This window comes from Pteropus medius, unplaced genomic scaffold, assembly GCF_902729225.1.
Source record: "Pteropus medius unplaced genomic scaffold, Ma_sr-lr_union100, whole genome shotgun sequence".
Classification (NCBI taxonomy): Eukaryota; Metazoa; Chordata; class Mammalia; order Chiroptera; family Pteropodidae; genus Pteropus; species Pteropus medius.
Window position 1 is genome coordinate 14,115,332 of NW_024354502.1, and position 16,921 is coordinate 14,132,252.

General features: G+C 40.6%; 1 protein-coding gene across 4 annotated transcripts in view; it reads left to right on the top strand.

The window, feature by feature from the left end:
• SYBU (syntabulin) overlaps nucleotides 1–16,921 on the top strand; it is a 66,067-nt gene that overhangs the window by 22,958 nt on the left and 26,188 nt on the right. Inside the window, exon 1 of one of the 4 annotated variants that reach the window (XM_039853530.1) lies at nucleotides 9,620–10,654. The exons of the other annotated variants lie outside the window; for them this stretch is intronic. Coding sequence (XP_039709464.1) covers nucleotides 10,627–10,654 — 28 coding nt within the window. The 5' untranslated portion in view covers nucleotides 9,620–10,626. Of the gene's footprint in view, nucleotides 1–9,619; nucleotides 10,655–16,921 lie in introns of those variants that run through there. 4 annotated transcript variants of the gene reach the window in all.

The following is a 16,921-nucleotide window of genomic DNA, read 5'->3' on the forward strand; positions in this document are numbered from 1 at the left end:
TATGAGTCTGAAAAGACAGATTAATAGCTTGCACGCATCCTCATTCCTTACATTTGTCTTCTAAGTTTTGTTTGGGAAGGGGTGTCTTTACTGTGCAAGGAGCTCTAGACAGCTTTATTTCAATGGAGCCAATGCTTGGCCCTGTGTCTTTTTCCATTGGAAGATCCTGTGTCCTCTTCCATCTCTGTCCACTTTGTTTTTCCTGAATAATTGATACACACAGCATCTCTTAATGGAGTATTTATTCTTCATCTTGCTTTTGGCCAACCAAAGAGAATGTCATGTCGTCTCAGGGAAAAACTTAGACTGTGTGGAAAAGAAATCCCCTCTTTCCTAGGCTCCTGATAAATGTTGGTCATGATGAATTTGTTAATAGTCCTTTGCTTTGGAATCATACAAAAAAGAACGGGAATGATACACAATGAGGAAGATGGGATATGAAAGAGAAGGGTGGATCTTGTAAAAAGGGTGTTCGATACTGTCAAGACTTAGGACAGAGACAGTGAGGTAAAGAATGTCATGTAATTATAGCCAAGAAATAAAACCATTATCTTGTGTACTGTGGGGGAGGAAAAATAATTTTCCTTCTACCCTTCTAAGTGCTTCTGGCTGATCTGATAATTAAATTGACATGAGACAGACTAACAGAAAAAAATAACCAAATTTATTGTGTATATACATACGGGGGTTCCATAAGAATATGAGACCCTTGGACAAATCAGGCAGTGAAGGCTTATACTCCCTTCTGGCCTAAGGAGAGGGAGACAGGGATCTGAGATTTCAAAGGGAAAGTAGGCAATTCACAGTTAACTGAGAAAGAGCAAACATTTGATAAACAAATTTTTGCTGGGCCACCCAGAAACGATAGAACACGGAGGGACCTCTAACAGACAGACTTTGCAGGTTCCTCCCTGCCTGCCACACTTAGTTTATATCATGCTGAGGTTATAGATCCCGTCCTTTAAGCAGGTTTTTATCTGAATTCCTTTAGTCAGGTCAGGAGGAGGTCAGAAGCTCTTCTTGATCCTTTCTGTTCTTAAAAGTAAGCAACTTAAAATAATCACTGCCCCTAAAAGGCATATTTTTGCTTGGCAAAACTCTGCTTCCCCTCAGGACCCAAGGATAAGAACTGCCTCCTTCTCTCACCACCAACTCAACTGTCCTTTTAAAAAAAAAAAAAATTGAGATGTAATTCACAAACCGTAAAATTCATACGTTAAAAGTGTACGGTTCATTGATTTCTAGTATTTTCAAAAGGTTGTGCAAGCATCACCACTACCTAATTTCAGAACATTTTTATCAGCTCCCAAAAGAAAGTTCATACCCATTAGCAGTCACTGTCCACTCTCCTCCAGGCCCTGGCAGATGCTGACTTAGCCTCTGGCTCTATGGATCTGCCTATTCTGGACATCTCATAAATGGAATCATACTATGTATGGCCTTTCGTGTTTGGCTTCTTTCACTTAGCATAGTGATTTCAAGGTTTATCAATGTAGCATGTATTAGTACTTCGTTCTTTTTTATGGCTCAATAATATCTCATTGTATTGATAGACCACATTTTTAAATAGACTTTTTTTTTTTGAGCGATTTCAAGTTTACAGAAGAGTTGAGTGGAGAATACAGAGTCCCCATGTACCCTCTCAGCTTTTCCTATTGTCAGCATCTTGCCTTGGTGTGGTGATGTGTACCACGTTTTGTTTATCCATTCACAGTTGATGGACATGTGGAATGATTCTACTTTTTGGCTATTATGAATAATGGCACTGTGAACATTCACGTACAGGTTTTTGTGTGAACATGCTTTCAGTTCTCTTGGGTATATAACCTAGGAATGAAATTGCTGAGTCATATGGTAACTCTGTGTTTAACACTTTGAGGAACTGCCAGACCGTTTTCCAAAATGGCTGTGCCACCAGCACCGTGTGAGGGTCCTGATTCCCCCACATCCATCCTTGCGAACAGTTGTTATTGTCTATCTTTTTGATTTTAGCCATTCTAGGGGGTGTGAAGTGGTATGTCATGGTGCTTTTAATTTACATTTCCCTGATGGCTAATGATGATGAGTGTCTTTTCATGTGTTCATTGGCCATTTGTGTATCTCTTTTGGAGAAAGGTTCTCAATTTTCTTTTAATCTGGGAGTAATCACCAATGGAATCTGCTTTTCTAATGTATGGGGTGTACGCTTAAGAGCAGAGCCCTGCCCTCCTTTTTCTGTACTCCTGGCACACAGGGTGGGTACATATTGGGGGCTCAGTCAACACTCAGTCTACAACAGAGATGGACTATGGGGCTGAGAAGATAAAAATGGTGGCGGGAAGAATGGCAGCTTCATGGCCTGCAGAGAAAATGTAGACTTCGCTGTGAAAAAGTATTGTAGGAATTGAATGCAACCTGAAATCATTTCATTTTTGTTATCCAGCCCCCTGCCTCATTTCAAAACCATTTTACAGTGGTGACAATACAAGGAAACAGCGAAACGGGAGACAAGTGTGGTGCAGAAATAACGAACTAAGTTTAAATGGGAATTAAGAGTATCATTGTCCTTCCTTGTTTCAATAATCATAATAGGAATAATTATGCTAACATAAGACTTAAAACTCTATGCGTATATATACAGAATTCACATCCTATAGAAGGTATTCAATTGCTAAGGGCCAGTCACTTGTCTTGCTGAGAATGTTTAAGGCTTTAGGTCTTCATGAAGAAAATGCAGACAAAAAGGAAGAAAAAAGAAGGAGGGAGGGAGGAAGGAGAAGAGGGAAGAAAACGAGAATAGTGCTTAATGCTGTTTTGATTCTTGGATCCTTTGAGAATCATGAAAGCCATGGACCTATATTCCACAAAAATACTCATATGCACAAATTATCACTATTTCTGAGGATCTCCTTTATCAGGATTTATGAATCTTAGTTTAATGACCCTTGCCCAGAGACAGAGCCAGAAATACCACTTTTGCCAACTGCTTTTGATTTAATTGCTTATAGGCATACATATCACCTAAGCAGTCCTTACCTTATGATCTTTTTATTTATTTGCATTTAACCAAGGTCACAGGGATCCCTAAAGTTTATTTCATAGCTGCCTGAAACTCCTTCACATCATCACTAAAAATGTTGCTCAGGTTTTTGAAGGGGACCCAATTCTGTACAGTAAGCTCTTTGTATTTAGAAAAATCTGCACTGTGACCTATAGTTCTCGGCAGAATAAACCTGTCAGTCTCATGAATATGAAGAGAGGAAATCCTGGAAACGAGGCCCCTGGATGACTCTAATATGTATAAAATGCAGAGACAGAATCTGTTAAATCACAAGAAGACATTACTCTCAGGTTAGTGTTCCGCCTTCTCCACAGCCCCAAGTGGCCATCTCCCCTCAGCTCAAACTATCTTCAGCTCTTGGTACACGCTCTACTTTTTTTTTTTTTTTAAATAAATTGACTCATCAGAACCAATACCACGTTATTAAAATAGCAAGCAATTAGTGTCTCTTAGGCAGATGCTTAGGGACCCTTGAACACAAAATAACCCAAGCCCGTTTAATTTTAGGTTCGTTGTTCTAGATTGTGGAAAACGGCTAGTCACTTCAGAAAAGAGTTATTGACATGCCCCTTTGGTCATTATGATAAAGAGCTAGTACTGTTGCCTGAGTATCTGATGCAGAAAGGAGGGAAATGTGTCGCAGGCTGCTGGGAAGGGCTTGGAAAGGTGAGCTGCACAAGCCTGCCCCTTCCAACAGGGCTCTGTGGCACACGCAGCACGAAAGGCAGGACTCATTCTGGAACTTCTCAGAAGCCATCAGCCTTCTGTCATTTAATACCTATGCAGATTTAATTAAAAATTGCCGCCAAAGAGCAAAAGAAAACATCCCTACACTCCAGTCAGATAATGGCTTTACGTTTTCCTCTTAAGTCCGTTCAGCAAACATTGAAACTGAATCTCCAGAGCCTAATACAGTGTCTGTCATAAAGTAGTTGTCCAATAAATACTTAACTGAGAAAGAGGATGTACACTCTGGGTAAGGAATTATGTTTAGTGTTGGGGAGCGTCGGAAAGATGTGACAGAGGTGACCTCAGTGTCACCCTGCTCTTAGGGAGCTTATAATTTAAGGGAGACTACTGTACAATAAATCTGGCATAAAGTACAGCTTAAAAGGAGGGGAATGAAGGTATTATAACTGGGACCTTTTTGATGAATCTGCTCTGGGAACATTCCTTCTCCCAGGTGCTCCTCCTATATTTAGTTTGCAGTCAGATATCCTGATGAGATTTTTTACCCAGAAAGGAAAGGCCTAATGGGATTACTGCTAGTACATCAAATGACATTCCTGGGCCTCCTTTAATGCTTGATTTACTACTTGGGGAATACGGTAGTTTAACCTAAGGAAGAAAAAGATCCAGTGTCATTGTTATACAACACAAGTACTAAACCCTTTCTCCACAAGGCTTGTTGGAGATCTGAGGAAACAATTACACAATTTAAACAAATAATTAGAAAATGTGAAAGGAAGAATTAAAAAAACAACACCTGCAATGAGAAGATAGATAAAGAGCAAATGGTTAGGGTCACAATGATTTCAAAGAAATGCACATTTAGAAACTAAAATGCTGAAATCTGCATTTGAAAGATGTCACCTTATTCCATCAGCATTCAGACTAAGTTAGTGTTCCCTTGTCATCGGATACCACCCAGGCAATTGAAATTGGAGACCTGGCCAGATGAACTATAATAACCTCACAACCATAACAGGATTAATTACTAAAAAAAACAACAACAAAAAAAAAAACACAAAAAACCCCCACAAAACTATTTCCCACATTCAGACGCATTTCCTAGAAAACCCAGAAGACACCAACTAGATTAGTGACTAATCAACACAGCTTCTCTTAATAGATAGAGATGCTTTCACTCAGCCAGTGTTCCTGCGCTTATCACAGGCATTGCTTTCACTTCAAAGTTAGTTCTGTGAAACAAGAGAGTGGGACATTTACCTGGGGAAGCCATTCTTATATAATAACTCGAGCTACCTAGCGGAGAGTTGAGAGCTTAACACAGCTTCTCCCCAGATTACCTAACTTGTCCTACTTTGGCGGGGGGAGAATTTGGGGGAGGGGAGGCGGAACACTTTCTAACTACCAGACTTGAGTCTCGCACACTAGGTGTGTATCTTTACACTGCCACTTTATAACCGTGTGCTCATGTCTGTAAAATGGGTTTTTGTGAAGATTAAATGGACTATGAATGTAAAGTGCCCAACGTTGGACTTGGCACAAAGTGATTCCTCAGTAAATGTTAATGTTGGTCCTTTGTAGAGGCAAAAATTCCATGCACTTTATTTACAAGAAAACGCGTAAAATTCTCACACAGAACTGAACATTTATTTGAAACAAAATTCTAGCATGTCATGTTATATCCCAGATTGTGTAAAATGGGAGTGTTTGCTCTAGGAGGACACTGACCAGAATACAGATTGACAGCTGATGGCTCAACATTGAGGAAAGAGTTGGGGAAATATGGTAGAGAAGACAAAAGGCCACTAAAAAGTATATAAGTATTTAAATGCTTTGTAATGCTTAGTGTGGTAATTAACGTTCCAGAAATAGACGGAGTCATTGTGGTGGAGTTGGCAGAAAATGATGTGTATGAAGGCAAAAAAATGTCTTAAGCATTTTAGAAATATTTTCATAGAGTGGAAAATATTAAACTTTTAGTACCCCGAAGATTTTAGTTATATGGAAACTTTCTGCAGTCTGGGCAAGGCATCGCTTTTCTAATAGCTGACAGTCACAATCGGAGGTGTTGCAGCAGCAAGGCCCAGATCAAATAAAGGCTGTAACCTGTTCTGGAGACTGAAAGCCTTATGGAAATATCTGGAAGGAGATATCAGATATAACTGTGGGCTTGGTTAGCACTCGGAAATTGGATTTTAAAATGTTTTAGCTAATATTTATTGAGTACTGACGGTCCCATGCAAAATTCTAAGCACTTTACTCATTTTATTGTGACATCAGTGCTAGAAAGGGATATTATTACCCTCTATGTTACAGATGGGGAAACTGAGGCACAGAGAGGTTAAGTAACTCTTCCGAGGCCACACAGCTTGTAAACGGATTTTAAACAGGGTGGTCTTGTTCCTAACTCTTAACTATTGCCCTGGCTATAAGGTTATAAGGCTGCAAAGGATTGATTTTAATTGCAGTGGAGGAGTGTGACAACTAAGAAAAATGTGTTGATATTAGGCGAGGATTATTTTTCTTCAGTTAGAACCCTAAAAGTTCTTATTCATTTTTATAAATTAGCTGATACAGCCCATATGTAGATCATGCTGGCTGCTGCTGAAAACAAAATCAATGGACCTCAGTGTAACTTCAGTGAAATACAGAGTTGAACACATGAGGCTGTCTGGATGCAGATTAATAAAATAAGCCACGAGGATGTGAAAATCAAGGGGATGTTAAGGTATTCAGTGTTTTCCACTTAACTGTAAACTAGTCCTTTCTCTACTTGTCAAAATGTTTTCTGTGCAGCCCGCATATCACGAATACTTTATTAAACAAAGATCACTGGACTTTGTCAGCTGGTACCAGAGTTTTGCACTCATTCTGAAATGGATCTCTGAAACTTTTCTTTCACCCCTGGGAGAAAGAATGCTCATTCTGGATATAGCAGAGAATGTCTTATGGTGGAGGATGATTATATCATCGGTCACTTCTCCCCAGCAGAGACCAACCAGAGCAGGAAAATGAAGCTTAACTGCAATGAGTGTACTCGAGAGTTTATCTTTATGACAGGGGTATGTATTTACTCTCGAGCCTTTCTTCCATCTGTGCTTTAGATGATGCACCCAGTCAATGTAATGCTGCCAAATGGTCTGTTAAAAGTTTTTTCCCTAAGAATTAGTGAGTTATAATCCTCTTCTCTCCAAAGGTTACTGCCATCCAAATCCCAGGTCCGCTGGGATTTATTGCATGTACAGTGTTCTAGCCACTGATTTGGGGGCCTGCCAGGTTCTTACTGCATGCTCCTATGTGTTGCGAAGGAAGCACTATGGGTCCCTCATACATAGCAGACGCTCCAGCAGACCAGACACCCACTGTTGGACATATTTATCAACTGCCAGCGTAAGAGAAATACGTCTGGAAACTTCTTTTACACACAAACTTATAAACCAAGGGCTGCGAATCAAGCAGATATGTGATTTTTTTTTTTTCCTAACTGAGGAAGAGAGTTTATGGAAGAGACTGTCCACATGGGAAGAAGGTATGGGCATGGTTAAGGAGAGCCAATGAGGTATGGTGAAATGCTTGACACTGGCAGGAGCTTGGAGCCATTCCCACATCATGAAGGGGCAAGAGGAAGGTCCGGTTACCCAGAGAACTCCCAGGCTGTGTATGAAGAAACTGTGCCCTCTCTCCGATGGATAAGTACGCTGACCTCTCTGTCTTCTTTGTCGCTGTAATTCATCGCATGGCATTTTGGCGTACTGTCAGGTTATTGACAGAAAGTTGTGTGTTGAACAACATAGTGTGTTCATTTCAGTAATTCAGTGAGTTAAAGCCTTCCACCTGTGTAGGAGCAGCCAGGGGCAGCAACAAGCCTTGTGAGTGTGCAGGTTGTGGTTAAGTGAGGTAATGCTTCAGGAGCCTGACTTCAGTGGATTCGCATTCCAAGATGCACAGTCTGGAATGTTTGTGACACTGCAGGAAGGTGATGGCTACGTAAGAGTCTAGAGGAAGGGAATCCTCACTTCACCATGTATAAGGTTTCTGCTAAACCCAGGTTTGAATGCCAGCTGTACATCGAATAGCTTGCACTCATTCATTCAACAAATATTTATTAAACATTTACTCCGTGCTGACACCATTCAATGTTCCAGGCATTCAGGGTAGAGGAGTGAAAAAATAGACAAGGTGACTGTTCTCGTGGACAGTGCCTTTAACGTGAGGAGATGGCTGACACACAGGCAGACAAACAAGATGAGTTCAGATAGGGACAAGTAAAACGAGGTAATGCTATGCAGACAGTGCCAGGGGAGTGTCTGAGGAGACAACTTTGAGCTGAGAACTTAGCCTTATTCCTTCACACTTAGAGAGGGTGTGTGTGGTGGGGGGAGGTAGGGCAGTGAGTTAGCAAGGGAAGAATGCTAGCAGGTGAGGACCGTAATGTTAGGGTAATGGGAAGCCACTGCAGGGTTTTAAGAGAGCCGTAATTTATATATTCGGGATCTTTTTGGCTACCCTGGAGCTTGGATTATTAAGAGATGAAACTGGAAGCAGGTAGACTAAATTTAGGTGGCTTAGCCTGGGAAAGAGGTGGTGAAAACAGAGAAAAATGTGTGGATGCAGTGTATGTGACAGAATATAAGGTCTCCCATTTTCCTAATGAGATTTTCAAATGTTTTATATTATTCGCTAACTCAAGATACATGAATGAAATAATGACTATCCCATGGGTTTTTTTTTATTTGTTATTTTAGTTAAACATACTTATTTATATTCTACTATTAGTTTAGAAACATTGGCTTTGTTATTCACAGTTAATATTAAACATTTCATTCAGTCTTTCTCATCACTAGAGCAACTTTTCAACTCATTCGTTTTTTGCCAGAGCAAATCATCTTCACTTCTACCCCCTGTGTTTGATGTAAAGCAGTTATGATTTCATGTCTGGTCCTTTCATTAGCTAGTTTTTCAAGACAAGTATTGTGAGGGTATGAGTTAAGTTTCTATAAAAAGAGACCCAAAATACAGACATTAAAACTAGCCAGAAGTTTATTTGTCTCTGGCAAAATAGCACATAGGTGTTTGAGTAATCGTGGCTGGTAGGCAGCTATGTCAGGGTAGCTGTCATCTACCAAGCAGAATAAAGGGGGAAAAGGAGCAGGGGACACTCGCCCAGTCATTTTAAGGTCAGGACACAGAAGTGGTGCATGACATTTCCAATTATATTTCAAGACATCTTTATCAAATGGGGGTGGATATTGGAGGGCGACTGGCACGTTGTCACAACATCCACTGTATAGCGTGAGGACAGCTGGTTTTTCTGTTTTCCTGTGGATGTATATGAGTATCCTTCACTCCAAAGCTGCTGAGTTCCTGAGTTCAGTTAGCAAGGGATATGGGTTTTTGCAATCTCTACAACTTAACCATTGACCGTGTTGCTATTTAAAGTGGTTTTTAAAAGACTGGAGGAGTCATACCACATGAATAATTAAAAATCTGTTTCAACTTCTTGCCTCTTTCCTTTTAAACAGTCCTAGCAGTTGACCTTTGAAGGCAGCCTAAGCTAGCAGTGATTGAGGTCAGTTCAGACTGATATATCTTTTTCAAATGGCACTTTTTGTTCAAAGAAGATAATTATAAGACAGAGCTCTATAATAAGAAACTTTTGAAAATTTCTAATGTAAGGGGATTTCTTTTCTGGGAGGCAGTTTTGAGAGAAGGGTAACTCACCTTATATTTAAACATTGAATAGGATGGACCAGGTTATCAGCACAACAGTGGGGGGAAGGGCAGTTAGTGGGTGGAAGGGTTTTGTTTTGTTTTTTTTTATAACATAAGGAAATGGTTTTTTTTTTTTCTTTATAATATGGGAGAGTAATTAATACTTAGCCTTTTTAGATTGTTGTGAGAATCACAAAATATGTTGGGTAAATAGCAGACTATATGTACACACAAATATTGCATAGCACTAAGAGGTAAACATGCATATCCTGTATTTTTGCAAAACTCAGTGTCAGCATTTGGCAGGAAGCTATGTTTGTAGTGATAGTATTTGTCTGGGATACAGTATGTGCTCAATAGATGATCACTGTTATTATAAAATGAGAAATGAGGAAAATTTATAAATAACACAACTTTAAAGCATTTGAATGCCTACTCACCATCTCATCTACATTGGTCCTATTTTATCACAGATGACTCATTAGTAAGAATTATTCTATATAATTGAGGGCTTTGGTGGGAGCTTAATAAATGTGTTTACTCTAAGCAAACCTTTTTGGAGGGAATATGGTGACAGTTGTCCCAGAGTCCTTGATTTCATTTTTTCCCTTTGGAACAACGGATTTCTCCTGTCCCTCTCTCCCAGCCAGCACTGTGAAGTGCCTTGCATATTTAAATAGCTGGAATTCATGGAGTACACCAAGCTTTTTCCTCAAAGCATCACACGCTTACCATTAAATTTAGAAATGTGTGGCGTTTTGATGTAATCTCTTCCATGTCCATTGGGATAAAATCGTTGTAGAAAGACTCTAAGTGTTTTGCTCCAATGTTGACAAAAGATTAGCCTTGACTGTTTTGTAGGCATTTCCTTTTATTTAACAATTCGGTATTTCTTTAAATGCTTTGTGTCCATTCATGAGGGCGATGGTTTCGTTTGAAATGCTGCAGTCACCAGGGAGAAGCTCCTGTGTTGGTCCCTGATAGGCTGGCCTTCCCTCTGCCTCCTGTTGCTATGGTGCCCAGCGGAGTAACTTCCTTGCCCTGCACATGTAGGAGGCTCGGTCTCCATGGATACCCCACTCTGAGACTGTACTCCACCGAGAGATGAGCTGCACACACTATATTTTTGCACAAGACGTACCCCAGCCTCTGGTGGGAGGCTGTTTGCAGAGGCAGTGTTTGCCATGAAAGTCTATGGAGCTTACCTTCTAAGTAAGTAGTATTAGTCACAGTAAGTAAATAATTATATTGGATCACAGAGGATTTGCTCTTTGTGTAAAGTTAGTTGTAGTAGGCTAAAAATGTAGTCTAAAAACAAATTTTCAGCTCTGCCTTTCAGGTATTCAGAATGCAGAATCTATAACTAAACTTTCAAAAAATACACACATATATTGTTTTAAATACTTCTGTCTTGGTGAGTCTGTTCAATTTGAAGCCTAAACGAAAAAGAATGGCCATGAATGCTTACATTTTAGAATGCTCTTCTAACTCTGAGCATTGCATGCTGCACTTGTAGATGCAAAGCCCAGCCTTACCTGGTGGTGTGCTACGGGATGGGCACAGCTGCAGTTAATGCTAACTGGCACTGCACATAGTTTGCAGTGGGCCTCTGTGTAGACCAAGATGCGAAGTATTTATTATCAAGAGAGAGCCTGCTCATGAGATTGTGTCTGCCAGTTCACCTTGGAAATTATTCAGAGCATTTCTCTTGGACCAGTTTTAATTTACTTTTCTCATGTGGCATCCAGTAGAAATTCTGAAATTCTTCGTGCCCATGGAACAGGGATATGGAAGTTCTTTTTTATTAACGGATTTGATCTGATACTTCCTCTTTACTGTTCGTTCCAAGAGCATAAAAGGGTTGGGTTTTACAGTGTTGTAAAACACATGAGTCATCTTAGAGTGATTTTCATCTGCTGGGCAAATGATTAACACCTGTGGTGTTAATATTAATTAGTAGAAACAAAAGAAATGCTATTCATATGGCAATTTCAACTCTAGTTCAGTAACTTTAAAATTATGGACAATTTAGACATTTAGACTGTCCAGAGTTGTTACCTGGCATCTAGCAGTTCTAAACAAAAACCAAAACATGTACTGTGTTGGTGTACGATTGATTCATTTTAGTCAAATGAAAGAGTGAATACAGAGTATTAGGCTAGTTTATAAATTTCTTTTGTTTTCTGTACTCATGACCATTCGGGTGAAGGAGAACTAGTGAGATGTCTTTTTTTCCAACTGTTAGTCATGGCTCAATTTTAATTGCCCAAAATGGTGAAAAGGTACCACCCTTTGTGAATGTGAATATGCTGATGATTACTGGTTCTGACTTTGTCACTGAGGTCAAGATTTAGGTCATTGCCTTCATATTTTATACATATAATTTCCATTCGTCAGTGGAGCAGTGGACGAACAAGGGTGCGTGATGAACCCTGTAGAGATTGTGGTTTTGGAGACCGGAAACAGTGTCGGTGACACTTTCCCCAAAGTTTTTCGCCTCATTAGTAACATAAGGTCCCGTTTCTTTTTCTCAGTGTGTCTGTGATTAATTCTCCTGCCTGTCTTTGAAAACCAGCGTCATATGGGATTTTTTTCGACCTGAAAATATCTTCTCTCTAAAACTGTTTCCTCAACTGTATAATGGAATAATAATAGTACCTATGACATGGGCTGCTTCAGAAATTAATGACATAATCAATGGCAGATAGCACACTATATATTAGCTGTTATTGTAGTATGATTACTATAGGCATCGTCATCATTTTTACAATGCCTTGTAGTCAGGGGGTGGGGGCTGTAGTTATCAGCTTGAACATTTCTTTGGCTTGGTTCCATTCAGCTTATTAAATTTCTTATCAAATACTTCCTGAGAACTTCCCTATGTGCTTGGCATTCCGATGGGAATTATGGCATTCAAGGTACATGAAAATGTAGCTAACAAAAGGTGAGAAATACAATAGTTTTCTCTTTTCAAATGTGTGGCTATATGCTTTTGCTAAATCTATATACACATATGTAATAAGATGTTTGCTAATTAATTTTGTTGCCACTAACACAGTGGATGTGCAGGACACCACAGTGCATATGTAAGATAAGAAGGGCTAGGCCATAGCATAAGTCAGTTAATATTTATAACATTAAAAATGTGGCAATTAAAAATCTAGATTCAAATTTTAGGCTTTCTTTCTTTCCTGAAAGGATTTCCGTTCAGAGTACAGTAAATGACATATTTTGAAAAGAGAGCAGTTTCATTAAGTTGAAAGTTCGGGGAACGATGGGAGGGGAAGAGATGGGAAATGATTGATTAATCTGGATAAAAATAGGCCCCATGCTGGGATTTTTTTTTTTTTGCACCAATCCTGTGTGACATCTGAGCCAAGAAAAATATAAAACCAATGCCATATGTGCAGAGCCTGCTAGTGCTGACGTTCAAACACTTGAAGAGTTGACCCAGATTATATTTTGCAGCTTTATTTCTATTTCATTGTTATTTTCATTTTTCCTTTCTGGCATTTTGTCTTCCATCTGTTTGCCCTGGAAAGAATGTGGCATGTACAATGAGACTATACCAACTCACTCGAATGGAAAAAAGGGGAGGAGATTTGTCGGATGTGATTTAAAACAAGGTGTCTAGAGGCTGGGAACCTGCAATCAACATATGTCCGTAAATGCTAAATATATTTTGCTAAACATGATTTCAGATGCACTATCACTTGGATAACCTACCTAGAATAAGCCTTGTTTCAAGGCAAAAATTAAATCCTTAGCAGAGTCCCCACTGCCATGGTGACCTTTCATCTATATTGGCCGGTGACCAAAATAGTGCCTCGCTTTCTTTTCCGTGGTTGTTAGTCACATAGGAACACCCCTGATGGTACACGCTTCGTCAGGTGTGTGTTTGGTTCTGGGCACTGCTGCCGGGAATTGTGGGTCACATCCTTTCGAGTTCTTGGCTAACAGTTCTGTTTGTCGAGTTCTTTTTCATCAAGAAGAAGTTCATAGCAGTTTCAGAAAGAGAGATGCACCTGGTCTTATGTGGCGTCGACGTTATTTAGAGAAAGTGCATCTTCCTGAGTCTTTGGCATCTTGTCCTCACTCCCGCCCCCGCCTGCCGCCGTGGCTGAGATAAGCAGGCTGTGCAAGCCTCTGCTAGGAAGATCTGATTTCTGCTGAGACTACTGGCGGGCCTGACTGTTCCTGAGAGGCTGTGCCTGAACCTGATACTGGGTTACTGCCTGACATCCAGTGCTTTCGCCTCATAGGCGGTGGGAGAAATGAAGGGTCCGGGCCACAGACTGAGAAGCGCTAGTGCATGCCGAGCAACGGCTTAAGGTCTGCAGGCAGTGCCGTCGTCTGGCATCCCGCCAAGCCAGTCTGCCAAGGACAGTGAAGGGGTTTTGTCTGTGCAAAGCTGGAGCATTCTTGCATTTTGGATGGGAGTCTCCAGCTTGGCCTTTCTACCCTTTCTTTTCTCTTCAGTCTCAGCCACCGTTGAACAGAACTGAACCCAGTAACGCTACTCATTTTTTTTTCCAACAAATATTTATTGTGTTCCTGGCAGTGAGCCAGGCACTGGGATACAACAGTAGACTAGAGGCCCCCTGTACATGTGTGATGTGTTTCTGGAGGAAGTACGGGGTCCTGTGAGTACACTGAGGAGGACCATGCAACCCCAACTTTGAGGGTCTGGGAAGTGCCTGAGGGGGAGTAATGCTGTCTTGACACTTATAAAGGGTAAAACCAGATTTTTAAGTACAAAGACACTTGGAGATCTGAACTTTACATGCCATTGCTGTTAAGTACTGTGTACTCAGAGGTTTTTTTTTAAAAAAAAATGCTATTGTTATGGTTACCATGTTATATTTAACAACTATTTTTGAGATGACTCTTCTCTACTAGAATGTAAGCCTCCGTAGGACATAGATCGCGTGTTCCTATTCTCTCTCTCACTATCATTTTATTTTCTTTTAAGTTCATTTTTGCCGCTTCTCTTATTTATTTTTAAATATTATATATAATGCGATGCAGAAGAAGAACACATGACATGTACGTAAACTATGCAGGATAATAATAAAGCAACCACTGCGACCCCACCTTCCACTTTAAGAATCATCACTGCCACCTGCAGGCTCTCCCACATCCAGTCTGCCTCCCCCAGGTGTAACCACTGTATTGAAATGTGTGTTTTATCCTTTCTTTGCACTTTAAAAATCATTTTACCATCGCAGGTGTGTGTCCCTACAAGATATGTAGGAACGCAATGGTAGCATTTAAACCTGGACCTGTGCTCCTGTGATTAGCCCAGAGCCTAGGGCCAAGTGGGCCCTCACTGGATGTTTGTGAATGTTCGCCCCAGGGCCTAGAAGATATTTTTGTGATTTATATGCCAAGGCAATATTGCAATTCAACTTTAGTGGGTTTGTTCCTTTTGAGCCTTGTTAGTTTTGTCTTTTGGGGGTGCTTATAGGGATAGGCTACAGAATTAGTCACATACAATTTAATTGTTTAGGGATATTTCCAAACTCTCATTTGCTACTTATCCTCTCCATTTTACTGCAATGTAGACAGTCTCCAGTGATCCTAAAGAGATTGGGCTTAATATTTTTGTAATAGTCTGCTTTGCTTTTCCATTCCACTTTGGTTTTTCACAGAACATTGAGGGGTAGAGAGGATAGAGAACACTGAGTACACTTGAATTTAAAAGTTAACTTGTGGGTGGGGTGGGGCAGAGTAGCTGGGCAAGCAGAGGGTTGGCCTGGGAACGTGTGCTCTGTGCCAGATGTCACTTTGAGTTGAGACTCTGGGGAAAATTCCATTAAACAGGTCCATGGAAATGCAGAGCCTAATTTGTGTGCAGAGCATAATCTAATCGTGAATGTGTTCCATTCTTTGTAAATGCTATAAACCACACAAGAATCAGTAGAGAAGTTTTTCAGGGAACATTCAGAAACATTTTGTTCAGAAGCTTGAGAGTTCAAAATAGTTTTCAATTGGTTAACAATGGCGTGAGGTGTCATGCTGGATCTTGCTGCTGGACGCTCAGCTGGTTTGCAAGACGCTTTGTCTCTCCCCAGCATGTACCCAGCTCCAGAAGGCCACAGTGGAGTGCAGCGTCCCAGGTGAAGTCCCCTCCCTGGGCCGGCACTAGGCTTCCTTCCCAGGCCTTAAACAGGTGTCCCAGGGCAGGAGGGCAGGAGCCAGTCCACCTGCCTTGCACCTGTTTTCCTCCAAGCCCATCCCCTGATCCAGAATTCTCTCTGTTGTGCTGCCAGGCCTTCTGGAAACATTTTCATGTGACTTCATTATGCCCTTTCCTCCCCGATTCTTATGTTAGTTCCTCAAACACATGTCTAAGTTGAAACAAACCCCACTAGGCCTTCCATTTCTCCATTTGCTTTTGTTCTAATATTCTGTACAGATGCCAGAAATTGCCAGAATTTACCCAGATTATTTGTTTTATTTTATCGACATTTGTGTCTGCAAATAAAAAAATTTCCATTAAAGATTGATTACACAGTGGTAAATCTAGCATTGATCTTGGAGTATCTCAATCCGTTCTGATTAGATTATTCAATTTTTCACATAGTCCTCAGGCAATATAAGAGACTTTTTTCCTTTCGTTTGACTGAGATAATTCCTGTTTTGTTTGTTTTTCTGCTCTTTGGTTGTATAGAAAACATACATGTCTTCATTCAATTGTTTTTTTATGTCTTTAGCACTGCAGTCAAGTGTGTAACATAAGATGGGGTGTTTCTTAATGTTTAAATTACTTTATGCTTTTCCTATTTTAAATCTTTTCATTCCCTTGGGGTTTTGAAAGGTTTTTGAACCTATGCATTTAATTTTGTGAACCTAAGAGCTATGTGGAACAGGACTCCATGGTCTGGGCCCTCCCGCTTACTGTACACCCACCTCCCAACCAGAAGAGTCACCTGCCTTGCCCTCCAGCCTCCAGCCCCTCTTCCGGATACAGCTGCCTCAATGTCCCCATAAAGCATCACTCCGTTCATATTACCACCCTGTTCAAAACTCGTCCTGGCTCCCTCTTGCCTTCAGAGTAAATGCCCTTAGCCTTCCATGTAGTCATGTTAGCATAGCATTCTTTCTCCAACTCCTCACCTTTTTGGCTGCATTTTCTCATCTGGTCACTCTACTCCAGACAAACAAGGGAGTTTGTATATTCTAAATATTCTCTGTGTTCTTTTCCTTCATGTTTCAGTTCATGGCATCCCTTTCACCTAAGCTCTGCTTCCTTCCTCATCCCAAACACTTGTTCTTATTCTGCCTGGTGCTCATGGCCCATCTCAGGTGGCATCTCTTCCATGGCATAGTCCCTGCCCGCTTCCCCTCACCATAGCTGAGCGTATTTCTTCTTCCTCTGTGTTCTCTTAGTGCCCTCTCTCTGTGTTGCACTCATCATGTCCTACCTCATATCCTAGTTGTTGGTCTAGACATCTCGTGTCCTACAAGCAGCCTCGA